Source organism: Halichoeres trimaculatus, unplaced genomic scaffold (assembly GCF_033239565.1).
Source record: "Halichoeres trimaculatus isolate MK-OKI-2021-1 unplaced genomic scaffold, fHalTri1.1 fHalTri1_scaffold_12, whole genome shotgun sequence".
NCBI classification, from domain to species: Eukaryota; Metazoa; Chordata; class Actinopteri; order Labriformes; family Labridae; genus Halichoeres; species Halichoeres trimaculatus.
Window position 1 is genome coordinate 14,782,869 of NW_027437190.1, and position 25,783 is coordinate 14,808,651.

The 25,783-nt window shown below is 41.3% G+C and overlaps 1 protein-coding gene across 10 annotated transcripts in view; it reads right to left on the reverse strand.

Moving 5' to 3' along the window:
* Positions 1–498: 498 nt before the first annotated feature.
* phactr4b (phosphatase and actin regulator 4b) overlaps positions 499–25,783 on the reverse strand; it is a 30,534-nt gene continuing 5,249 nt past the window's right edge. For 7 of the 10 annotated variants that reach the window (XM_074683332.1, XM_074683333.1, XM_074683334.1 and 4 more), the window contains exons 2-16: positions 21,891–22,004; positions 21,292–21,336; positions 11,717–11,881; positions 11,329–11,409; positions 10,125–10,631; positions 7,459–7,794; positions 6,225–6,356; positions 4,788–5,313; positions 4,059–4,357; positions 3,729–3,927; positions 3,474–3,529; positions 3,011–3,072; positions 2,787–2,924; positions 2,537–2,613; positions 500–1,991 (exon numbers count right to left, since the gene is read on the reverse strand). In XM_074683332.1, coding sequence (XP_074539433.1) covers positions 1,976–1,991; positions 2,537–2,613; positions 2,787–2,924; positions 3,011–3,072; positions 3,474–3,529; positions 3,729–3,927; positions 4,059–4,357; positions 4,788–5,313; positions 6,225–6,356; positions 7,459–7,794; positions 10,125–10,631; positions 11,329–11,409; positions 11,717–11,881; positions 21,292–21,304 — 2,607 coding nt within the window. In that variant the 5' untranslated portion in view covers positions 21,305–21,336; positions 21,891–22,004 and the 3' untranslated portion in view covers positions 500–1,975. Of the gene's footprint in view, positions 1,992–2,536; positions 2,614–2,786; positions 2,925–3,010; positions 3,073–3,473; positions 3,530–3,728; positions 3,928–4,058; positions 4,358–4,787; positions 5,314–6,224; positions 6,357–7,458; positions 7,795–10,124; positions 10,632–11,328; positions 11,410–11,716; positions 11,882–16,008; positions 16,411–21,291; positions 21,337–21,890; positions 22,005–25,783 lie in introns of those variants that run through there. The other 3 variants (XM_074683329.1, XM_074683339.1, XM_074683330.1) reach the window with 3 other exon arrangements.

The following is a 25,783-nucleotide window of genomic DNA, read 5'->3' on the forward strand; positions in this document are numbered from 1 at the left end:
ACTTTTTTAAAAACTTCAGAGTTTCTATAGGTTTAGCTATATGCCGATTTCTAAACACAATACAGTATTTGATTCTATTCGGACTTCTAAGGTTGCTGGAACATGTTGTGTGAATCTTTCATATTGTTTTAAAAGTAAACTTTAGGGCTGCTCTTCGTCAGACAGTGTTTCATATCTGAACTCATAGTTTTTCTGCATAAAGAATAAATCTCCCCCACCTCAAACTGTCACCTTGCCCACTGAGATAAAAAAAAAATCAGATTTACACTCGTTTACGAATTTAAAGATACCTAAAGATGATGCCTTCACATGTGGTGAAAATCAAGTTATCAAACTCCTGTCAGGTTAAAAAAAAAAAAAACAATCCTGCCACTAGATGTCACTGCAGCACAGCACTCTCACCAGACACGCCATTCGAAATATCCCCCCATCAAAATGAGCCCGGATTAGTGAGTAAAGAGCCAGGTTTAAAGTCATAGCACTGAGAGGTCAAGGAATTGCAATTAGTTTAATTAGATCCAGATGTGACTATTTACAAATAAAAAGGAAAGTCAGTCCATACAATTCCACATTCAATTAAAAATGAACTTAGTTTTAGAGAAAAGATACACTTTCATATTCCCATTCTTGTAGCATTTTAATAATCAACTAATAATTTGTGCTTAAAAAAATAGCAACCTATAATACTTTATATTTAACATTTTCTTTTGAAATGAAAGGAAGACAAGATATACACAAGCGTCAGTTAAATCTATATTAACCTGTACACAGCATAAAGAGAGAACCCTGTAAGCTACTGGCCAGACAACAATAGATATAACACTTCTGCAGTTTTAAAAGGCTCTAGCCAATATGACCCCGTTGACCGTTCATACATTTTCACTTTTTTGGGAAGATTCTCTGTTCTACACCAACAGCAACTTACACACAACTGCCAAGCTTGACCTCATTCCAGATGGCTACAGAATGCATTGTATTATTTGATTCTTAAAGGGAAGTACAAAAACTCATAAAAAAAAGTATAAAAGAAGAGAATATCCAGATCCAGAGGCATTGGATTCTGTATTGGCTCATGCAGTGGATTGCAGAAATTAGTGGTATGCAGGACTAGTATTCTGTAGTCCATTAGGCATTGGGTATGTTGGCACGCAAAAAAAAACACCAATGGCCTCCTGATACTTTTGCACATCTCTAAACCTAAACTGACGCATAAATGGCCACCTCACATCACAACCATAAATACAGGCAAGCCAAATTATAAAAAGGCTCAAATAAAATCTGTCACTATTCATGTGATCAAAATTACAATAAAAATATCTTGTGCATCACAGACTAGTTTTAATTAGACTTTTCCAAATTTCATTCTAAAGTATAACAATAGCAGTCTGTACACAACTTTAAAAAACATACACAATATCCCAGAGATGTCCAGTCCTAAAGCAGAATATCCCAGTCTTCATCCTCCAGTCTGCTCTCCCTGTTGGTCTCTTATCTATTATTACTGTGCAGAGTATCACACATCATCATGGAAATTATTACTATTATTATTTTATGTTATTACATTAATAAGATGAATGAGCTTTTCCATGTACAGTTCAGAAAAAAAGGCAACACAGAATGAGGCCGCATTAAAGGTTGTAACTAGATCCAAGTCCCTGAGGGGTACCACATAACAGCAGACTGAGAGTAAGCCCTGTAGGTCCTCTGCCTCTTCTCCTCTTCATTGGCACGTGGTTCCCCCTGTCGGCTGGGAGAAATACTGCATCTGGTCCTCACTGCCCCCTCCTCAGTTTAGTGTAAGCAATGGAGCGGGAGGGCGATGGAGGGCAAGCAACAAGCATTCTTGTTTCAGTCAGTTCAAGGCTTCCCTGATTAACTGTACATTACATTCTGGAAACGTAAAAGTCTGTCTGCATAGGGAGCAGCTTTTGGACTCAGGTTTTTAAGTGCTTCAATATCCGGGAGAGGGTGGAGTCTAAGGCCGATGAAACCTAAACGAAACAAGATATCTCATGAAGCATGAAAAGACATGTACATCTTTATATCAAATCAAACCATGTTTCTGATGCCACTGGTGCCCAGTATTATTTCAGGAGATTGCTTGAAAGAGGCTTTTTATATTGCCATTATGTAATTATGTCTCTATATTTTACATGTGATTTCTATTGGCAGAGTCCACAATTTCTGTACTGGATTAAATTTCCTCACCATGAACAAGGGAATTGGAAGAAAACCCAGCACCGTTACTGTTTTAAATGCGATCACATTAACACCAGTCTCCAAATGCTGTATGAAGGCAGTCAAAGTCCCTGTTATTAATGCTAACCTGCACCACATTTTAAGTGTTTAGAGGGATCACACACGGCTTTAATTGTGGAGCAGTCAGTGGGGAAATTCAACTGTATTATTAATGGGTTTGGGGCTGCTGGTGCAAACTTAAAGAGGAGATGGTGGTAGCGATGTAACTGTGGCTGTCACCAATTCAACCAGGAATGAGATCAATAACAGTTCCATCAACAAACAGATAAAAGTGCACCTTGTGTATATTCTGCTCTCTTCATGGACCTCCATTTCAGTGCTCTTATAGTCGTTGAGCTCCTTCCGGATAGCCGCCTGAAAAAAAAGACAACATACTGTCTGCTAGATTTTAACTTGAAAAGAAACCTGTGCTTAACATCAGGCTTGATGCTAATATAATGTGACGTTCATTCCACTGCAGTTAGGTGTGTCGGTACGTTCACTGGGTTTGCTAAGTGCTTGCTGGAGATGGTGAACTGAGCGAATACCTTGTCAGCTGGAGTCAGCTTAGTCCATGGCTTGTCTGCTCTGCGATCATAGTCTTGGGCGTCTGTGACTTCCACATACTCGTGGAATCGCAGGATTTTTCTTGCCTGTAGTTCAGCAACTGTGGGTCTTTGACTTAGCTACAACGAGCAGAGTTTTATGTCAGTTTGATATCCGGCAAATATGATTTTACACCGGGATGTCTGTTTTGGATGTGTTGCCTCACCTTTCGGGTCAGCCGCCGCTTAATCTCTCTAACCTCTGCCTGCCTGTCAGCCTGGTTTTTGGCTGAAAAGAAGAGACAAGAAAAAAAAAAGAGCTTTTTTTAGAAGCTGCATGAAAGCAATGTGTGATGTGCACCAAAGGCAGAGTAAAAGGAGCATCTAAAATTAGACAACTGAGCTGTAATCCAGGTTTCAAACTGTCTTATTAAGTGTAAGGTCTAGCTGTTAATGCATGGATAAATGTTCCTCTGACAAACAGCAAACGGTGAATGTTTGGCTGAAGAGTGTAAAAACATGTCTATTAAAATGTTACAGATAATTCATGAGCAAATTATCTTCCAATCTGAGGTGTACAGAAAGAAAAATGTTGAAATAAGACCCCTGACACAATGTTTATCTCAGCTGAAGGCTTTATCTGACTCGGTGACAGCAAAGGTGAAAAGGAAATAAGGACTTAAGACTAACGCTGAAGGATGTTTCTTTGCTCCAGCTCCTCAACAGTGGGTCTCTGGCTAAGTCGCCTGAAATGGAAAAAAAGGAAAAAGAGACAAACTATTTTTACACAGCTTCATCACTTTGTCATTCAGGCAATAAGTAGGACAAGGATCCAAGAAAAGATCTGATTTTTTTTGAAGAAATGAACTCAGACTGCTGTCAGTATGAGGGTATATAAAGAATTAGGATATACTGTTAAGACTGTATTTAAATGTCACTTTTTACCTTGTGAGTGCAGTGCCGATTTGTGTGCGAATGGCCTCCCACTGCTCCCTGCTCTGCCAGGTGAGGCCGGTCTGTCCTGGAGGCTGGTTGTCCCTGCTGCTCCTTTCCTGAGTAAACCTGTCCCTGTCCGGGGCCGAGGGACGGCTGCTCAGCTTTAGAGCCAAGGTGTCCTTCCTTTTGACCCTGCTGGCCAGAGCGCCTGGATGACAGCCAGGTAAAGATGTGATCAGGTGTGAAGCAGCATTAAGAAGAAGTCCTGATAACTTTAAAACAACTTAAAACTGGTCACATCTTTGTTTGTAGCTGTGATTAAAAAGTGCTTGTGCTTACTTAGGGGCTCATCCTCCTCATCTTCATCTGAGTCTTCATCTTTATAAAGCACAGGACCTTCTGAGTCGCTGTCATCCTCATGCATGTTATGATCTCTTCCCTCATCATTTTCTTCTTCTTCCTCGTCCTCTTCCTCCTCACTGCTGTTTCCCCCTGGGATAACGCAGACACCTGTGTCTCCTACTAAGCACCGACGACTCCGAGGCTCTAGCTCTGGTTGGGGAATCTCCCCATCGTACTCCTCCTCTTCCTCATCATCTTCTTCTTCTTCTTCTTCCTCCGAATAGTCATCCTCGGATCTAATAGATTGAGGAAATGAACACATGGATCAACATTACAGATACAGATAAAGAAGGTGTTTGAAGAGATCTACTTATCTAGCGGTAAATTTGGGCTGACGTGTTTTGGACAAGAGCTGAAAAATCAAAGTGTGTCCAACCTTGAGATGACATGTTTTAGCCTAACCAGGATCATCATCACTTTATTGGTTACAACTGAACTTGTTGGAAGACTTGCTCCAGTCCTAAGTACAGAGTGTACCAGGCTAAAAAAGTGAATGTGGAGGCTGATCACGGACACATAAAAAGATGAATCACTGGTGAAATGGATGAAATCACTGCAGAGAGCATTCACATATTTCAACATCATGCAGTCTTCGTCAAGATTTCTGGTTTCTATCAACACGGTAACTTGTAAAGCCTTTTATCATTTATTAAAAGACAAACTCACAGTTTCAGTGGTTGGATGCTGACAGGAAGGGGACGACCACGATCTCCTTGGTACTCTTGAGGTGTTTCAAAAAGTAGTGTGTGTGCTCTCTGTGATCCATCTGGATGCGGCTGAGCCGGACCAGGACTGGATAAGGCTCGCTGGATCATGATATGAAGTGGGACAGGAGCCGGCCGTTGAGGGGACTCATTGGTGGGGCTCGGAGGATCAAACAGCATGGGTATTGGCTGAGGCAGTGGGTGGGGATAGGAGTGCTGATGGTGGAGGTGGTGGGTGTGTATGTGTTGGCGTGGGGGAGATGGTGGTATGTGTGTTGGCAGGGGAGGGGATGGAGGAGGGGGAGGCAGCTGGAAGGCCATGGAGAGGTTGCTGTGGTCCTCCAGAGAAAACTGTGAGGGGTTGATAGGATGGCTGGAAGCAGAGGGCTCCTCCGTGTTGCGTTTAGTGACGGGAGTGGTCCTCTTTGGAGGCATTGGTGGAGACGGCTTGGCTGGCATGAGACTGGCTCCCCCTTGAGTGAAGTCACCTGAAAAATTACAAGCATGAAGCTCAGAAGAAACGTCTTTTTCCCAAAAAAAAAGCTGCAAGGAATGCTTAAATTTCCTACATGACGTGAGCGCACATGCATCAGCTCTGCCTTCACAAAGTACCCAGAATGACCGAGTACACGTGAACAAACAAACAGTGGGATTACATGTGCGGCTGAGCATTATTGTGTACAGTGTGCCAGATCACATGACCAGTCACCATGAATGCACACATTGCTCTTATAAACCAGTGTGCAGCATGTGCCCCAGGTCACAGAGGGGGAGGAGGGACATACAGCTCACATGCTCTATGTAGCCAGAAACTACACCTGCACTCAAACTACAGACAAAGCATCTTTAAATGCAAAAGCTCTAATGCAAACCTGCTATTCACATGCACGTGTGGACTGGCAAAGTAATCTTAACATTGTATAAAGGTCTTTAAAGCCAAGTTAAGCTGTAGCAATGCTATAGATGCATCAATACAGGTTCATGTTAGCCCTAAAACATGCAGCAGCAAAGACTGAACAGGAAAACATTTTTTATTCTGAGTAAAGTCATTGTGCTGAAACTCTTTCCTAGCTCAGCAGATGCTAAGTGGAAATAAACTCTACTTGAGCGTGAACCTGCTGAAGGCTGCTCACTCACACAATCTCCTCTCACTTTATCCATGTACAACCAGATCACCGATTAGAAGCTCAGCATGTGCATGCGGCTCTTATCAACAACATCTAAGGAAAAGCAAACACGGCCAGTCAGCAAGCTCGAGGCATAAAGGGGAAATATGTTGGCAGTTTGAAAGGAGGCGACATGATGAAGAACGCAGACTCTTAAGGGTTGGCAGAGGGGAAAGGGGACATTCCAGACACTGGCACCCGGGCCACGGGGATACCAGGCGGTATCCTATTACCTGAGCGCAGGCCTCCAGCCCGCCGGCACAGGTATACAGGTAGGGACAGGTAGACATCGTAGTCGCACTCTCGCTTCCAGCAGGACCAGTAGAGTGGAAGCTGAGCGTTCTCTCCCCCCTGCAGGGCGGAGACTAACAGGGAGGAGACGCATGCCTTCAGCTAGTGTGTTTAAATAATGCATGTTTAAGGTGGTACTGTATCATCGTATCAGTGCAGCTTCAAGGAAGGTGTGGTCACCTGGATGCCATGAAATGTGCCATGATTTTTTATTCCTCTTATTTTTCTCCCTTCTTAAAGTAAGAAGGTTCAGTACTTTGAGAAAACAAGTGTCACTAAACAGTGTATGAACTGGCTGCTCTTTTGGTTTGGCTGGGCTGCATGTTTTCTAACTGTAGCTCTGTAGGTATAAGAGTTGAGTTAATTCTTTTAACATAACATTGAATATGTGCAAACACCAAAATGTGACTCATTCCATGATATGGAAGGGGATTACAGCTTGTGGACAGCTTGTAAAAACAAAAATGCTTCTTGTTTCTACCAGTTATTAGAGACAACTATAAGCCTAAAGAAAATAAGCAAAAAGTCACCTCTAAGTGTGTTTCTGTTTGACAAGTCACATGACTGATACAAACCACTAAGCATATCGTGTGGAACAGCAAGACTCAGTCACAAACTACCAGCATCATGAAAGAAGTGCATACAGTGTGCAAACTAACATCAGATGTCTAATGTGTTTGAAATTAATTAAAGTAGACAGCCTTGTCCAAATGGGAATTACAGCAACATCCCAGATGAGAGAAACCAACAATATACAGCAACAACAATCACGACAGTGTGTCTGCATGAGCCACAGGAGTCCTGGTTAACTTCTGGGAGTGAAATGCAGGAAAAAGTTGCAGCTAAAATAGTCCAGGCGTAATAAGGAATTAGCAGGGGAGAAGCTGCTCAAGCTGTTCATATAACATCATTACCAGGGTGTGTGTGTGTGTGTGTGTGTGTGTGTGTGTGTGTGTGTGTGTGTGTGTGTGTGTGTGTGTGACTTCTCTCAGCCATCACTTGTGCACTGACTCATAAATGTACATATTGTTTCCAGCAGTGGGAGGACGGCATGCTAACTGAGCAGCTCAGTGTTCATAATGCACAGTTGTGACTGCTGATGTACGCTGCGTTTGATCAACGCCCACAGCGCTCGTCACCTGTTAACAGAAATGCACATTATGCAGCAGAGCTTACCCAGCATGGGAGCGTTGCCCCGGTTCACAGGCTTGGGTGGAGGCAGAGGAGGCTGCTTTGCACCCTGAGGCGTGGAGGTCGGGGCTAAGGATGAAGACTGTTGGGTGGATGTGCCGGCAGAGGAGACGGACCGAACAGGTTTGGAAGAGGCGGAGGGAGAGGAGTACTGGGTCGTGTGTTGGTTGGAGGGGGTGCGCGGAGGGGGGCCTTTGCTGCCTGGCTCAGCGGGTGAGGTCATCAGCCATTTTGGTGGCATGACGGACTGTTTGGGGGGCAGAGGCTCACGCAGGGTGTCCCGCAGGGAGTCTGGGTCAGGGATGAAGTGGGTCTCTGACTCTGAAAACAAAGCATCATCAGGATATGCTACATAATTAAAGTTCATTCCACTAAAGTAACTACTGGGGCTGTGACAGTATGCTGTTCTCGCGATTCGATTCTACTATAATTTCTGGGGTGCAGATTTGATGTAAACTGCAATTCTTTGATATTCAGATTTTGTTTTCTTTTTAACACCAGGCTAGGGCTGCAAGCTATCGAATATTTTAGTATTCGAGTATTCTACTGAAAATCCCATCGATTAATTGGATAAAATACATTTGTGTTTAGTTAAAGAGCAGTTATTTTTCAAATGAAATTTTTTCTCTTTAAGGAATAGAATTTTCTGATACACCATGTCAATAAGAGCACTTGCTTTGGTAGCTCCAAAATTTGTAAACACACTTTGACACATTTTTTGTGCCTTGTACATCTCATCAAATGTTGCAGACCCAAATGGCACCCGTTTCGTAGAATGACCCACTAGTCTCCAAACTTCAGAAAAGAAGCTAGATTTGTTGCAAGTTGCTATTTTGTATAAGAGGTAGCTTGAGGGGTCTGAAAACTCTCTTAAAATGGCCTCAGCTCTATTTGAAATACCACTCTTTGATCTTTTTTAAAATTAACAATTCCTCGAGGCAGAGAAAATTACTCGAGTATTTTTTGTAATCGAAGACCTCGAATCATTCGAGGAATCGTTTCAGCTCTACACCAGACCATGTGCAAAAGTCAAATGATGATGATTATGTCTACAGACTATACCAGGAGCCATATTTTCCCATAAAATGCACATCATGTGAGTCAGAGAGAAACATTTCACCCTCTGCTGGAGAAAAGTGGTACCTTTTTTCCAATACAGTTTATAAACATAGACTGAATTGAAAAACTTGAATTTGGAAAAAAAAAAAAAAACGATTTTGGTAAAAGAGTCTATATTTTGATATTGTCAAACAAAAAATCCTGATATCAATTTTTTGATTTTTCCTCCCACCTCAGTAACTACAGTGCTTGGTTCGACCAAGGGAAATCTGTGCAAAGAATGTCCAGGCTGCAGTTATCCAGCTGTGGGACAAACTGAATATTCTACTTGTCAGACGTTTAAAAAGGCACTTATCTTTTTCATTATTGAATTAGTGATCTCATTATAAAATACCTCCCCTCATGGCTATAAATGTTTCAGTTGAGGGACTGAGCAGTGAGCCATTTTCTGCTGCCTCACCACTCAAAGCACTCTGTGTGATAGCACTTGTTTGAGAACTGCATTATCTGGGGATCAGCTGTGAAGATAAACAAAGTAGGCGGCTGCAAGTATCACCAAAACCCACATCCCTGTGCCCACCACACAACGTCCTCCCACGCTGCTGCCCCCCAATCCCAAGCCTCCTTCCTTGAACCTGCCGCTCTAGAGTTCAGGGTTATTTATTTACCGACAGGTTTTTATCAGCATGACATCACACAGCCAAACAGGAAATAGTACGAAGGAAAGGAGGAAGTGAAATGTGGAACACGGAGAGCTGAGGATGGGATAAAGATAGAAAGAGAGTGGGAGAGGGAGAGGGAGCGAAATGCAGCATGAGAGAGAAAGAGATCATTTCAAAGAAGGAAGGGAAATGAGACAGAGAAAGAGCTAAGTAGAGACACATCATGAAAACACGAGACAAAACCTCCGATCAGCTGAATATTTGTTGCTAAAAAGCAGTCGTAGCCAAAACATGGTGAAGAGAAAAAGGAGATCACATGTGCCAAAGGGCAGAGGTCAAGGGGCCAATCAACAAAGAAAAAAAATCATTTTTTGATCATTTTGTTTAACAACTGACTGACTGAAACACTTTGGCAGCAGCACTAAAACAATCAAGGAGGATTATGTGTCATATAAGTTTTAAGAGGGCAGCCTGGATCTTTATAAAAACACAAAAACAGCTCAAAGGAGTTTTAGAAAAGAATTAATTTGCTGCGTTTATAACCAATTATCAGTGAGTTGACAGTGGTAGCATCAAAGGGCAATAATGGGTGTAAGTGATCGTGCCTCAGTAATTAGGAGAGGAGAAGAGAGGACAAGTTATTCCCTCATGTTCCTGAATAAGAAGCTGGTAGCTGGAGCAGGGCCCCCGGGAGCCACCAGGAGCCCGTCTATATCTGGGAGGAGAGCACATAGGCAGGAAAGTGACATCAAGAAGGAATGAAAGAAATCACCTGAAGAATGGCTGATTATCATTAAAGGTGAAAAAAAAACAAAAACAAAATGAGCACTTCCTCTTTCCCTCTCTATAGGAGAAGAACCAACAGGTTTTCATGTTTCTGACCTTTTTCAGGTGAAAGAAGATGAAGAGGGAAATAAGGGATTTACTCACCTCGCTGAGCCCTTCCCTCCTCTGCAGATGCATGACGAGGGAGCATTGGTTTCCAGTCCACTTCTGCAGGTCGGCTTCTCCTCCCGTCTTCTGACGGGGCCTTCTGCAGCCCGGGTCTCTTCTGCCCATTCTCTGGGTGAAGTCTCCCCCCACGTCTGCAGTCCTCCATCTGGCCGTGAATCTGGCCCTGCCAGACCACGTTAGTTTTCCACTCGCCCTCGACATGTGCACGTGACCCTCCCCCTCCCCCTCTCCACCCGTCTTCATGCAGTCCTGTGCCCCTTGAGCCTGGAGCACCCTGGCGTTCTCCATCTAATGGAGAGCGACCTCTGCGATCATCTGGCTGGGCGAGCCAGGCCGGGTTCATCCTATAGTCCAACTCAGAGGAGAGTTTGATTTGGGTGCAGGGGCTCCTGCCCCCGCTGACACCTCCACCCACTCCACTGCTTAACGGCAGAGTGTGGCCGTTCTTCACATAGGGCTGCTTCAGGGTTTGTGTGTCTGCATCTGAAAAAGTAGACAAAGGGACATGAGCTACAGACACAGCTGAGTGAAAAAGCAAGAGCGCTAAAAGCAAACTTCATAATTCTTCTATCTGAACTATTCACTCTAAAGTTGAGTGCCTTTGGGTTTGAGGTTGATGGTTTTTGTCATGTTCCAAACAAATCTGTTCATTCAAAGACAACAAGCACATTCTGAGATATAACAATGGTCCATTTGAATTTGACTATTGAGGATTTTGTTACACTGATGACAAGTTAATGACCACAAAAATAATCTTTGTTGTTATGGATAAAAAAGGAAAGGTGCCCCCTATCCTCGTCTAACAGACAGCCCTGTTGGTGTGAGCAGCTGTAGGTTTTTATAAATGGGCTTCTGCAACAGCAGGGCCAGCACTACGCTTTGCACACACCCCTCTCAGAGCTATTTCGCTGCAGGGCACAATTTGTTCCACTTTCCCTCTGCTCCAGAGAGTGGCGTGCCATTTTAAACAGATATTAATTTAAAACACAGCAAGGTGAAAGTGAATTTGCCTGTTAAAATATGTCTCTGACACCTGCTGGTGAGGAGGACAGTGTTCCTGCCGTAATGTACCGATGACTTCATGCACTGTGTGTGTGGGTGTGATAGCCTTAGGGCCTCTGCTGTCGGATACAGACTCTACTGTGCCGAGAAATCAGATGAATCACAGACACATCCTCACCGTTGTCAGGGACCTCCTTCAGCACTCCCTGTTCTATGAGCTCCTGTCGCGTACGCCTCGTCGACATCTTCCTCTCCAGCTCTGTGGTCAATAAACAGAAATTATGTCGACACAAGTTTTCAGAAAAACATTCAGCAATGAAATGGCTCACATGTAGTGCGTGACCTCGTGTTCTAAATGCAGAGTTAAGAGCTCAGGATATTTTGTTTGCAGCTTATTGTTGTTTTGCAGCTTGTACTATAAACCTCACAGCCAAAGGAGCGTAATAACTCAGGCAGGAACACATGCATTGAGAAATCTTGATGAAAGCTGAATTAAACTGATGTGACCAGTGAGAAAGGAAGGAAGTTCACCGGCTCGGCCAACACAATACATTCACACCACAAACCTTCTGAAGTCTCCTTGAACTTTTCGCTGCTTTTCTTCTTTCGCCACTTCCAGGGCTTGAAGATCTTACCGAGGGTAGAGAACTTGCCCTTGCGCTTGGGGGTGCTGTCCCCTGTGCTGCCCCCCTCTCCCACCATTGTGCTGTGGTGCTGCTCAGCGTCATCATCTAAAATTAAAAACAGTCATTATTAATAAACAGTTTGCGTGGCCTCAATCAAGAAGCAGACTTTAGACGGACCATGCTGGTCTTAACCAAATTCTCCCCTCTTGACATTCGGGGGAAGTATCTGTTTTTTTCCTCTTGTTGGTAACTAAGTTGACTGCTTCAAAATCTTTTCGAGTGGCTTGTAATCCCATCAAGGCTGCTCCACTAATTTTATACATGTATGATATTTAATCTCTAAAATTTTTAAAATGAATAACCTGTGAAAGTGCTGTCTAAGGCAGTGTTATTCATTTTTTTTAGACCAAGGACCACTTATTCCCCCAGAAAACTCTTGTGGACCACCACGAGCTAAATAGCCCCAGAACAACACCCCAGAGAACAAACTCATACGCTATAAACTCGAATCATACATGTTACAACTTGCTAGGGCTGCAACTAACGATCATTTTGAGAATGGATTATTTGCCAGTTATTTTTATGATTAAAATTATAAATTTTATTTCTTTAATTCCCTTTATTTAGAACAAGTTTTTTCAAAATGAAGTGTACTCATTTCCTCATAGTTTGGTGATTTGTTTGTTGTTTTCTTTTAGAATGAGGGAGAACATGGACCTCAAAATCTGTGTATAACTTCATTACTGATACATTGTTCTAAAATACTCAATACTAGTATTGAAACACTTAAGTATTTTATCAATTTGCGTAGTAGCCGAACAACTCGCACCGCCACCCCCTCTTTTTTCGTGAATGTTCCATTAAAAAAACAAAATTTTCTCATGGTCTTTGCGGACCACTTGGGGGCACTGGCGGACCACTAGTGGTCCGCGGACCACAATTTGAGAAACACTGGTCTAAGGGAACCATAGCTGATTCTAATTTGTGTGGTTTTCTATGTATCACTTCTTCACATCTGTTTTGCAAATGAGCTTTGAGATCTGATGTATTAAAATGTCCCTCCTTTTGAGTCGCCCAATACTTTCGGCAATACGAAAAAGACCAAAAACATTGGCTACTACAATGATGCAGTCCAACGAACAGAGATTTCCCCACTACTTTTTGTGCAAAACCCAGAGAGATGTTGCTGTTTATTTCAAGCACATGTATACGTTTGAGCCTCTGGCTAATGATAACTAGCATGCTGCTGCAGAGAAACGACAGGTAAATCTCACCTCCTGCTCATGCTGTAGATCAGACATCATGAGTTTAACATGTTTTCCCAAAACCTTTTTCCAGCTAGACTTAGTTCAGCCTCGTGCTTCTGTTTTTTTCCCTCACTGTAGAGCAATAATCCTCTGCTGATTCATTGAAAGGTGACTTGAGACCACATAAGACACATGTAAGAAGCCACAACGCCCCATTCATTCAGGATTTTACAACTGCGGTAATACATTTTTTCATCACTTTCTCAGGTTATTTTCTACTGTGCTCATGCACTACAAAAAGTGTTATTTAAACAAGTGTTAAGTGGTATTTTAGAGTAATAGAGAAATAGAAAATGTTTTGTTAGACTTGATACAAGCCACACTCAAAGAATGTCTTATTTTAAGATATTTAAAAACAAAGATGCTCTTAATACCAAAAAAGACAATAACTGCATCCTGGCTGAGACCACTGCCCCCCAGCATTAAGCAACGGAGAATGAAAGTCAAAGTTGTCTTAAACATGGAAATAAATCACTGCAAGGTTACAGCTCAAAACAGATAAATCTCTGAAAAGATGCGAACCAGTGATCCATGCAACGCCTAAACCATAATTATTTCTTATTTTGTATTTATTTATTTATTCAGTTTTTTTCTATTTTTTAGTAAGTTACCGCCACCAAGAAGGTTATGTTTTTGGGAGTTTGTCTGTTTGTTTGTTTGTCTGTGAACATTATAGCTCAAAAACTATTGAACGGATCTGTATGTAATTTTCAGGAAATGTTTAAAATGGGATAAGGAAGAAATTATTGCATTTTGGAGGTGATCTGGATCACCGTCTTGATCCAGGATTTTTTTAAAGGATTCTTTATCATTGTGAGATAGGGCTGTTTTCACCATATGTGTATATAACTCCATTATAAATGGTCAGATTGCTTTGCAAAACAATACAAGACAAGGTCATCATAATTTCTGACAGATTTAAAAGTACGATCCAGATCCTGGCAATATTCTGATACTAAGATCTGGAATATGAAATATGTACTGGGTCATCATAATTTTTAACACTGTCAGGAAATAAATTATTGTGAAAACCTGCAACTAACACCAAATTGTAGCAGACGGTCTGCTGAAAGGGAGTATAACATTAAAGTAGGACTAAGGTATCGCGTCACAATCACAATATGCTTGGCAGAGGTCTGCGCTCTCTGTGTCCTTTTCTAGTTTTGTGCACTTGTAATGTACAGTATAAAATGTGTTTGTATTGTCAATAAGACAACAAGGAAAGTTAAGTAAGGATTATTATTTCCTTTTCTTTTTTTTCCAGAAAATGGTCTTAAAAGATGTATGTTTGACAAGTGCACTGTTAATGCATCTCACTCATTGTGTAAAAAGTAAATAAAAAGTTGGAAAAAAAGAAAAAAAAGACAAAGATGCTGCCTGAATTGCTTGTCGAGAGTAAAAAAAAAAACCCGCCATTGGGGTAAGAAATATTTGCTTGACAAGTTTCGCAAAATAAGAATAAAGTCTTAATACCAGAGAGAAAATCTAAGTACATTTTGTTTCCCTATTGGCAAGATTTTTTTTACACATACAAGCAATTTAGTCATTTTTGTCTTTTATATCTCGAAATAAGACATTTGCCTCGACCTCTTAGGTGAATGTGGCAGATATGAAGTCGTACTAGCATAATTTTACAATAAGCAAGACAGAGACACTTGCTTTGATTTCAGGTTTTAAAGTGTGTTTACAAATCTTTTTTTAGCATGGTAAAGGTATTTGAAGCTTGTGTAGTTTAAGTCCAGCCCGAGCATATAGACCCATCAGCAGTTGCAAGATTCTGATAGCAGATCCTTGTAAAGTGAGGACCATGCTCATTAAGGCTGTTATTATCTTTAGCTGTTAGTTCTCGGGGACTCAGTGTGCTTTGGCAGGGTGATGCCTGGAGCTCATGGACTCCTCCACAAATCCACAGTTAACAGGAGAGGTCTGATGCTGGCGTTCAGCCAGGATTTCTCACTGTCAAGTGCTCACATTCCTTGGCTGGATGGAGAGCAGTGCCTTATCAGCCTTTCAGCCCTCGCTGTCTCAACAGAGAGGACAGGCTCACACATGGATGCTGTCGCAGTGGCAGGGGAGGAAACTTTCAGCCGCCACACATACCGCTAACAATGAACAAGTAAGGAAGGCTTGTCCTTATGAGATGCCATTAAGGCTTAAAGTGCCCCATTAGACGTCATTCTTCATTCAGGGAAATGAATTCTGGGTATACCTGATTGAGAGGTCAGCTGACTGGGTGCTGAGCGCAGAGAGATTTTCAAACATTAGCTCTCTCAGACTGCTGCTGCTGTATTCTGCAGACAAAATATTTACAAACTGAGGAAGAATGGGCTCCAATTTAAAACATCCAGCCTCATAGAAAAAACAGGAAGTTTTGACAGCAACAATGCCTCGCAGCTTGATTCCCATAACAAATCACTCCCACACAATACCTACAGTACTGATATGACACACTTAAATTCCAGTAAAGTATGCTGCATAATGACAACAACAAGATCATCCCTGGATGGAAACTGTCTCTGTGTTTGACGCAAACAGCGGGGCTTTAGGGTTAGTCGAGGACCAGCGCCCCTGGAGCTGGCAGGGTTTCAGTTTCTAGCTAAGGGACATTTTAGCACAGTGGACGGTTGCTGACACAGGATTCAAACCCATTTTTGCAGCTGAAGGACAGAGCCTTTAACCGCGGCTCTGCACAGCTACCTCAGTGCTGCTTGCTGGGTAAAATTTGAACTGAGTGCTTACATAGTGTTTAAAAAGCCTGGCTGTCGGTAAAACCTCCAAAACAACTTAAATCTGCATCACAGTTGGCTCATGAATCAGAAGTTTTTAATTTGTGAAATTTAATTTGTGTCAAGATTCTTTTTTATTTTTTAGATTTTATCCTTTGAAAGAATAAATAAATAAACAAAAAAGCAGACAACTGTCTACCTGACAGAGGCGTGTTAAGCGTCCAGCTTCCATGATGGTGGGACTTGAAGCAGCATGCCATGGGAAGGCAGGGGGCATTCAGAAAGGCCAAAATCAACAATCTTGTGTAAATCCAACAGATAAATCTTGACAGACAAGTTGCAGAGAGCTCAGAACAACAGAAGAGAGGGTCCAGGTTCAAGCGACATGTCCGCACCATGTAAAATCCAGCTTATCTTGGTGAAGTAGAAGTTTGAGGACTCAAACCAGCTGCCATAACATCCAGATGAAGCGTTGCTCCAGGCAGCTTCCCTGTGAACCAGAACTGAGGTTCTCACACGGCAGACTTGCTCTGTCACAGCAGCCGCTGACACAGTGGCTCAGCTGAAGCCAGTGAAGCAGGATAAGAGCTGCCTGTGCCAGGCCTGCACACTCCAGAGAACTGCAGAGATGATGATAGCACAGGATTCAGCCCGTACAGCAGGCGTCTATTTGAACAAGATGACGGCACAGATCCTTAGGAGGCTTGTACATCGGCCTCAGATGCCTGGATATAAAAGGCGTCAATCCAGTGACAGAAGTATCCAGAAAAAAAGGACAAAAAAGGCTGTAGATATCAGTGATCATCACACTCATGAGAGCCTTTGATCCAGTCCAAACGATTCTCCATAAATTAATTTAAAAAAGGAAAAACAATGCTCCAACTTTGTTATTGTTTCAGCAGCAGTGAGAAGAAGTCTGGTGTGTGGTGGCACTCCAGCTGAGAGTGACTGTGGGTCTGGGAATGGGAGTAGAGTGGAAAAGAGAGCGACAAAGAGAGAAAAAGTACATGAGTTATGGAGCCAGGGGGGTGGTGGGGGTGGGGGGGGGGGCAGCCTGGAAACACAGGGAGGAAACCACACTCCACCCTGATTCTGTGACTGAGAACAAAGACAACCTCTTCCCCTCACACTCAAAACAGACTGTACCGCAAGGAAGCACAGAGCTTCAGTGACATAACTGAAACCAAAGAGAGAAATTAATAATCTGACTGTAAACCCAGATTAATACTGATACACCAGCAGTCAGAGCAAAGCCAGAACCAGGAGTCTAACAGCTCTGTCTGTAATCAGGAGCTGTGCTGAGATAAGGCACCACTCAGGAAACATTGGGGGGAACTTTGTGTGAGTGTGTGTGTGTGTCCTGCTGACGTACCCCTACACACTCTCAGACCTCTCCTGCAGGGATTGATTTCCCACTAACCTCATGATCCAATGAGTCACCACAGGCCTGGTCAGGTGAGCATGTGGTTAAAGGATTTTGTTGTTTTTAAGGACTCAGACGACCTGATCACTTATGTGCGGTGGTTGGGAAATTCATGTAACCTCATTATGACCCTAACCCTTGCCAGGCTAAATCCTAATCCAGTTAACTGGCAACAGAAAGATGTTGAAATCACTGTGACTGGTACCTGTGGTAATCTTTCACCTCTTGTATAAATCGTTCGACTATTTATACCCCAAAACAAAGTCCTGGCTATTCAACTACTTCTCTGTGTCAGATAAAGCTTTAATTTCCATTGAGTGCAGACTTTTTCAGTATCGACCTCCCTCAACAAATTACTCTAATATGTAAAAATGTGCAACAGAGGCACGAGTGTGCCATAAAAGCTGAGATTCATCCACGTGATTCAAACTATTTAACATTCTTTGTGCTGCTAAAAGTAACGGAGGGGGCACGGAGCAGTCTGCACACTCTGAAACCCTCAGCTCTCCTGGTTGTTTTGATATTTAGGAAAAAGTCTACTAATCACAGTCTGTCTGTTGCTGTTGAGGAACAAAAGGAAGGTTGATAAAGAGAGCATGAGTGAGTCCAGAAACTCACCGCCATTGTTGTGTTGTTGCTGTTGTTGTGGGTCTGGTGGTGATTCCACATGAAGGATCTGTCCCATGATCCAGCCCCTCAAGGGGCCTCTACCTGTCCTACACCCACACCGAACAAATCATCAGCCACACCTGCCACACTCCCTCTGCAACCTCCCGGATCCTCCTGTATTTCTTTTCTTCCTCTTCTGCGTTCTACTCGTCTGCCCTTCCTCCTTGCCTTTCAGTTCAGTCCTCCCTCACTCAATCTCCTTAAGACATTCCCTCCCTCCAGGAGCTGGACTCCCTCTTCAGCCCCCCCACTCGCGCTTGCTCGCTGACCCTCCCTCCTTGGCTCATAGCGCAGGTCAGCATTCAGTGAAGATGCCTACCATTCCTGAGAGGACGACGAGTTATGTTTTCAATTTGATGTGTTTTGAATTTGCTGCGGTATGTGCTGCAATGCATGCATCCAGAAATGTACGTGCAATTAAATGTACGCTCTCAGGAGAACAATGACATGCTTGATCAAACACTGAAACAGGCTCAACACGGGAATTAAAACATTCAAACAAGAGAAAAACTTAAAACCACAGAGCCTGGACAACTTTGCTAGCTGACACAATAATCTACCATACACACTTGTAAGTGTTCACTCGATTTCCAAGCAGCGAAAATCACAAGAGGAGAGGACAGCGATATGAGCAGCATCTGCATTAGCGTGTCCTCACTTACTGTTGCACCCAACTTGGCAAACAAACACCTAAATTCTTCAGTCGTACAGCAAAGGGTTAGTGCAAAGATACCTTTGCTATGTACCATAGCTGTGTAAGAGTCATGTCTGCAGCTCAGACTCTGCACAAACACATCAACAAAAGACTCAATGCTGAGCAGATTAACAGCTGCTCCTTTAACACTCAACTAACGCAGGCAGGAGGGATCACAATCCATTGGATATATAAGAGGAGGCGTACATCAGGCATATGCTGTCATTCCTATATCCAGTGCGCACACAAACGCAACACATCATCATCATTAGGAGCTGACAGAGAGTGTTTGTCATGCTGCTCACCTCTCTTAATGCCTCCCCAGACACGCTTTATGCACATCTCCAAGTCTCATCATAATTTGAACTCTCTTGAAGGCATTTGCATGACTTTGAAACATGTTTGCAAGGGAGAGCTGCCCTGTTTGGGACCTGAATTTAGGGGGAACAGTAGCAAAAAAAAAAGGAGCTGTTTTTTTAACAAGATGAAAAAAAGGGAGTGGAGACTGGACCTGAGAATTAGCGCTTTGATTCTTTTTGAGGTTTGTCTGTCTTTAGAAAACCCTGCCCAGCAGCTCCTCAGAGGAATCCGGAGCATTGAGCTGTGTCATTATGCCTGGTAGATCAGAGCTTTCACAGTGTTTGGCCGTATCTCGAGCTGTTTCTAAAGATGGAGAGCCCGTGTGTTCGGCTGCGTTCCTTTTCTCTCCCCGTGCCCCACATACAGACTCCACACCGGGCCTGCTTCCAGAGAGAGCTGAGCCAATCTGCATGAGCCCAGAACCTGTTGGCCTGACCTGGATAACAGACTGGGCCAGGCCCCTTCAGCGGGAAGGCAGATCGGGGCAGGTACAGCCATAAGTGTACGCACAGGGCTCTGTTCACGATGAACAAGTACAGAGCATGCCCAGTTGAATGCTCTGTCACTGCCACAGTGTCATCACTGAGTGAACACAAGTCTATGAGGAAATCTCTCTTTATGGGTATGTGATTGATTTAAAGAAGCCTTTGAAGGATAAAATGATCAGTAACAGGAAGGCAACAAATGTTTTTACTTGTACATTATTTTCCAATGTTTGTTTGTGGTTTTACAGGAATTCAGAAATACACCACAATTAGCCTTCTTACAGAGATCAGAGCTTCTCTGTGTAGAAACAGTAACAGTAGGCTGCTAACAAGCTAGTTAGTTGATTAAAGATTGGATACAACTAACTGAAAGCTTAGCGTAGCTTAGTACAGGTTCTTAAGCAGCTAGCTGAGCTCCACTCACGGCAACAAAATCCATGTTGCACCTGGTAAAGTAAATTTCATATTTATAAATATATCTTTTTAATTATATAAAGAATGCACTCACAGTGCACTTGGTCAAACATACATCTTTTGAGACCATTCTCTGAAAAAAAAAGAAGAAAATCATAATACTTACTTCACTTTCCTTGTTGTCTTATTAACAATATAAACACATTTTATACTTTACATTACAAGTGCATTCAAGGTGAAACAAACAAAACTTGAAAAGCACTTAGAGAGCACAGACCTCTGCCAAGCATATTGTGATTGTGACGCGACACTTTAGTCCTACTTTGATGTTATACTTCCTTTCTGACTGTCTGCTATAATTTGGTGTTAGTTGCAGGTTTGTACGGTAATTTGTTACCTGACAGTGTTGAAAATTATGATGACCTAGTACATATTTCATATTTCTGACCTTGTCTTGTATTTTTTTGCAAAGTAATCCAACCATTTCTCTTGGAGTTATATACACATATGGTGAAAACGGCCCTATCTCATAGTGATAAAGAATCATTTAAAAAAGTCCTGGATCCAAACTGTGATCCAGATCACCTCCAAAATTTGATCAATTCTTCCTTATCCCATTTTAAACATTTCCTGAATATTTCATCAAGATCTGTTTGTTACTTTTTGAGTTATGTAGTTCACAGACAAACAAACAGACAGACAAACTCTTCCAAAAACATAACCTATATGGGGTTGGGTGGAACAGTGCTATTCGACCCCTTTTCTCCCTGTGAGTGACTGCAGTCAAAAACTCATGAAGAGGCATAACTTTTATTATTTAGTCTCATCAAAACAGAGGATGAGGTTTTATTTATTGAAAAATGTGTAAACCATTTCTAAAATATAACTTTTGTTTTATTCCATTTTATATTGAGCCGTTGATGGCAAAGCTTTTATTTTGAAGTACCCACAGGAAGTCTGGTGTGACAGTAAAAAGAGGTACCTTGGCATATGCACATTTTGACATTTTTAACTTCTTTCTCGTCTTTCTGGTTGTACAAAAAAAAAGAACTTGCTGGCTGGGAAGCAGAAGGTGACAGTGAATTTAAAAAATGCCCCTGCACACCATTAGGGTTACACTTCCTTTTCCTACATCTGCTGTGTTTACAAGAAAGGATGGGCCAGTGCAGTCATGCTAAGTCAAGCACACAGAAAGTCATTACGATTATCTTGTCATCAGACACATGTAACACAGATGTGCTCCAGGGGAAACTATACAACCAAGTCTTGAACAGAGAAGATGTATGGCTTGACTCCTGAGTGGCTCATAAAATGTACAGAGGACTAGACAGACCTCAATAAACACAGTGGATGTACAACCAGATGAGTGGATCTACAGCTCTTTCCACAGCATTAACACTGCACTTAACAAACCACAACGAGCAACACAGTACTCACCACGATTTTCCATTACAGAGTTTGAGGCACACCAATCAACGGGTCCTGAAAAACAACAGTTTGAGCGTCAACACTGGCTTAAGCTGTGAGAGGAGACACATTCAGAGGTAAACCAGGGTAGAAGAAGCAGTCATTTGGGTTTCTCTAAAATCTCTTTTTGGCAACTAATGCACAAAACACATCAACACTGTGGTCTGGGATTCATGGGATATTTAGTCATAAATGTTTTCATTAAAATTCCCTTAAAGCCATAATTAATCCTTTAATGTTGAGAGTATCTGAAGCATCTGAGTAGAAGTCATCTAGGGGAAGATAAACCCAATAATCCCTGAACACTTTGAAGCCAAATTTAAAATCAAACATTGCTCATCAAATACAGTAAATTATTCACAGAGTCTAGTAAAGTTTGTTCTTCATTATGAAACGCTTTAGGGAAAGACTTTGTCATCAGATAGTGAATTAGAATAGAGTAATGTAGAAGTGATGCAAACATATCTAGGATTTATATTTCCAGCTCCAAATCTAACAGCAAAGTAACATTTAACACTCTAGCATCATTAACCACGGTTGCATGTCAATATAAAAAGGTGGAGACATACACTGTAGAAAATCATTGGTGTGGTGGTGGTGGTTAAGGTCCTCGGCAGCAGTACAGCAGTGGATTTCAGGTCTCCAGCATGCGAGAGATGGCAGCTCCACCCATCTTAACCCCTCTGATAAAGAAACATAAAGACCGTTAGATCAAATTCAGTTTTTAAAAGAAAGCATGAAAAAAACAGAGTTTTTATCACTCCAAAGCACATCGACACAGTAAACTAGACAAAGCCTGGGAGCCAGGGACCTGTTAACAGCTGACATAACAAGGCATGAGTGGTGTTTCTGTATCTTAAAGAGTTTTCAGAGGAGAGTTTTAGACCTTAGGGGAAAATATGCCATGTTTACAGCTTCTTTTCAGTGAGAAAATCTGATACAAGAGCTGTGAAGAAATACTACCACAAAATGGTGCTCTACCTTGACCACTGATTCAATACCGGTATTTCAACTCTGAATTTCAGTATTCTTGTTAAAATAAAAATTCATATTTTAGCTGAGTTGAATGCAAAATACAACTTGCCCGGAGAGCTACTCCGCTGTCTGTTGCCCATAAACTGTATAATAAATATTATCTTAAAGTACATTCAAAATATTTTATTCCTAATCTTAATGACATGGGTTTTGATGCTGTAGATATTTGTGTTTCTCTAATTTTTTGGGATCAGTTGGTTTAAAATAATCTTAAGTTAAGTTATTATGGTGTAGTAGACTGATAAAATCATTTTCATAGTAACTACAAAATATCATACCAATATCAGATTTTTTATGAGAAATATTGTTTACACCAATTAAAATGTATCAGTTTCACCAACTGACCACATCTTTTACCCGATGAGTTCTTTGCATCATTAGTTAAATGTCACAGTAGTGTAAGTTACAAACTTGAAGCACCTTATGTTTTTGAGTTAAGTGTATTAATGTCACACTGCATTTCACTTTCAGTATTTCAAAATCCATAACAAAAAATAATACAAATAATGATTAAAAAAATAAAAGTTGTTTTCAATCAAATAGTTTTGACTTTATTTGTCCTTTCAATTTTGACTAATACTGTATAATTTACATTAACATCATCTTTACTTTTTAACTGTGTAGAACATTGCAATATTTCACAATGTTGTGAGATCATGATACATAGTGACACTATCATGACCCAAGTAGGGATGCACGATATTGGATTTTTGCCGATATCCAATATGCCGATATATCGAAACCCCTTTTGGCCGATACCGATACCGATAATCACAAGTTTGTTTGTTTTTTTCACTGTAAAGAAAGCTAAGTCTATCCTGTACTGGAATTTATATGTTACTCTTATTGTGACGGCCTAACTTAAGAAACACGCATAAAACAAGTAAAAAAACATTTGATTTTAACATAAATAAGAAATGTATTATTTTTCAAACTCAAGACATTCAGTATTGAAATACAGAAAAATCATTTCTTTAGATCACATGAAATTTAAATGTACAATGCATTTTTAAACATAACCAAGTTGCATTTGATTATTTTAGAGCTACTGTAACAACCTGGTGACAGACACAGAGCTCTGCAGTGCAAATAAATGAAGTGCTACATTTTATTTAAGGAGCTTATTTTTCAGATGGAAAATAATAATAATCCTTGCTGAATAGCACCTTATCGGCTGTGCCTATCGGCAGAAATTTTCATATGTGCCGATACCAATAAATGTGTTTTTAAGCTTTTATCAGCCGATACCGATATTGTGCCGATAATATCGTGCATCCCTAGACCCAAGTATTGTGGTGTGACTTGTGTCATGAGGTTCTTGCCCTTATCTGATACATGCACGTTTTTTTTTCCAAATATGACAAAAGGTTGAGCAAAAAAGATGTTTATATGCCTTTGTACACAATTTGCCCATGGCACTGTAATACACTGGGTGGGTTTAAAGGAGAATACAAAGAGAGAAGCAGGAAACAAACATTGAATAAAAGCGTGTAGGATCATCTTTTTAACACTCAGTCTGGTCAAATTGAACTGGATGGACTTTAGCAGAACACTTCTTCAGGCCATCTCAAATCAAACAGTGACGCTCAAATCTTGACTACTGAAGTGTGAATCAACTCGAGATGCCTGTCGAAGTTTAGTGGGAGAACAGTTTCCTGGCATACAGTCAGACCTTTTGTTCCAAACAAGCATTTTTCGAGCTAATCAAGAGTAAAAGTCAAAATGCTCTCATAGAGACACTTCAGTCATGTAATTAAGCACTTGAATGGGCCCGGTGCACCACTTCATAACCCCTGTATGACCCCCTGTGAACAACTGAGGCAGGAGAACTTTTTTGCCCTGACTGTTTCAGCTCATAAGGAATTACAATGATTATGGTGAAATGATTTAAAATATATAAGAAAAATAATCTGCTTAAAAGGATAAATCAAAGGATGCAACTAGAATGGGATATTTCTTGTGTGGAAAATTAATCCTTTCACAGATTACACCAGAAAGCCTTTAGAATATCTGATGATAGTTCTTCTTAAATGTAAGCTTTTTTTTTAATTATTTCAGCTAAATATCAAACGGGCAATAGTTTTCTTTATCAATAATGTCAAATATATTTTAGGAAGCGCATGTTCCCCCAGTGTTTGCAGATCCCTGTTTTGTATAAACAGCTTACCTGCACTTTATTTTTCTTTGACTCGCCTGTTTTGGTATGCCTATATCAGGAGACTCCTTACAATCATTAATTAGTGCTTAAAATGTACAAACTGGGGGTTGAATTATCCCCTCTTTGTTTAGAACAGCTGCCAATACTTTGAAAGCAACATTTCAAGAGCATTTAAAGAAATTTAGGACAGAAGTGAGATTTTTAAGCCAAACCAAAATGCAGATTGAAAAATTCTAATTGGTACTTTTACAGACAAAAAATGCACATAACTCAAACTTTAACCCTCAACCAGACCACACAGATTCCTTCAATTTTTTAAAAATATCACAGAAGAACCTCATTCCCAAGACATCCATCTGGTGGTTTGACTGAGTTTTATATCTTTGTTAATTCAAAATTCTCTGTCCATATTGCAGCACAGGCAAACATTATTTTCACCATGGAGCCATTTAAGGGAAAAAGCAGCAGATCAATCACAGGGATTGGGTTCTGTGCCTTTTAATGTGTAGTTACACTTTTAAGGAGGTGAATGTTAGGCTATGTGCGGGGTTAAGTGAACCTATAGCGCAGGCCAAAGCATAAATTCAACCCAGATGTCTAGATCAGGCTAACACTGCGAGGAAGGCTGAAGGCTGGTGGTGCTAGCTCTGCTTCTGTAGCTGTACTTCACAACCAATGTCACTGAAGTCATTTACTTGGAGACCCTGTGATCCTGTGTTCAGAAGGGCTAGGATGATCCGCTTTCTCGTTTTGAGCAGTTAATTGTTGGAGCACCAATTTGATTGAAATTCCGATTCCTTGATATTTCAGTTTTTTTGTGATTTTTATTTTGCTTTTTTAACATCAGACGATGTGAAAAAGTTGAATGATGATAATGTCTACGGACTATACCAGGAGCCATATTTTCCTAAAAAAAATGCACATCACATGTAGGGATGGAAACTGAATTGGGTACTTTTATAGGTACCAAGCAATTTCTGTCTGTAGTACCAAGCACCAATTCAGGTAAAATCGAAGGCTACAATGTTTAAAAAACCTGATACGCCAGACGGATAGTTTCATATCCGCCACGGAATTATTTCACAAGTCCATCTGGGTAGTAGCTCTTCCGATTTGTTTTCAGAGGCGGGACTTAAAAAAAAATCTGCAGCTGGTGATTGGACAACCATTCTGATTAACACACTCACCACAAACCAATCCACATCAAGCCACGGTATGACGTAGCTTATGTGAGCCGATGCTTCTAAGAAACAATAGATGAACAACTAC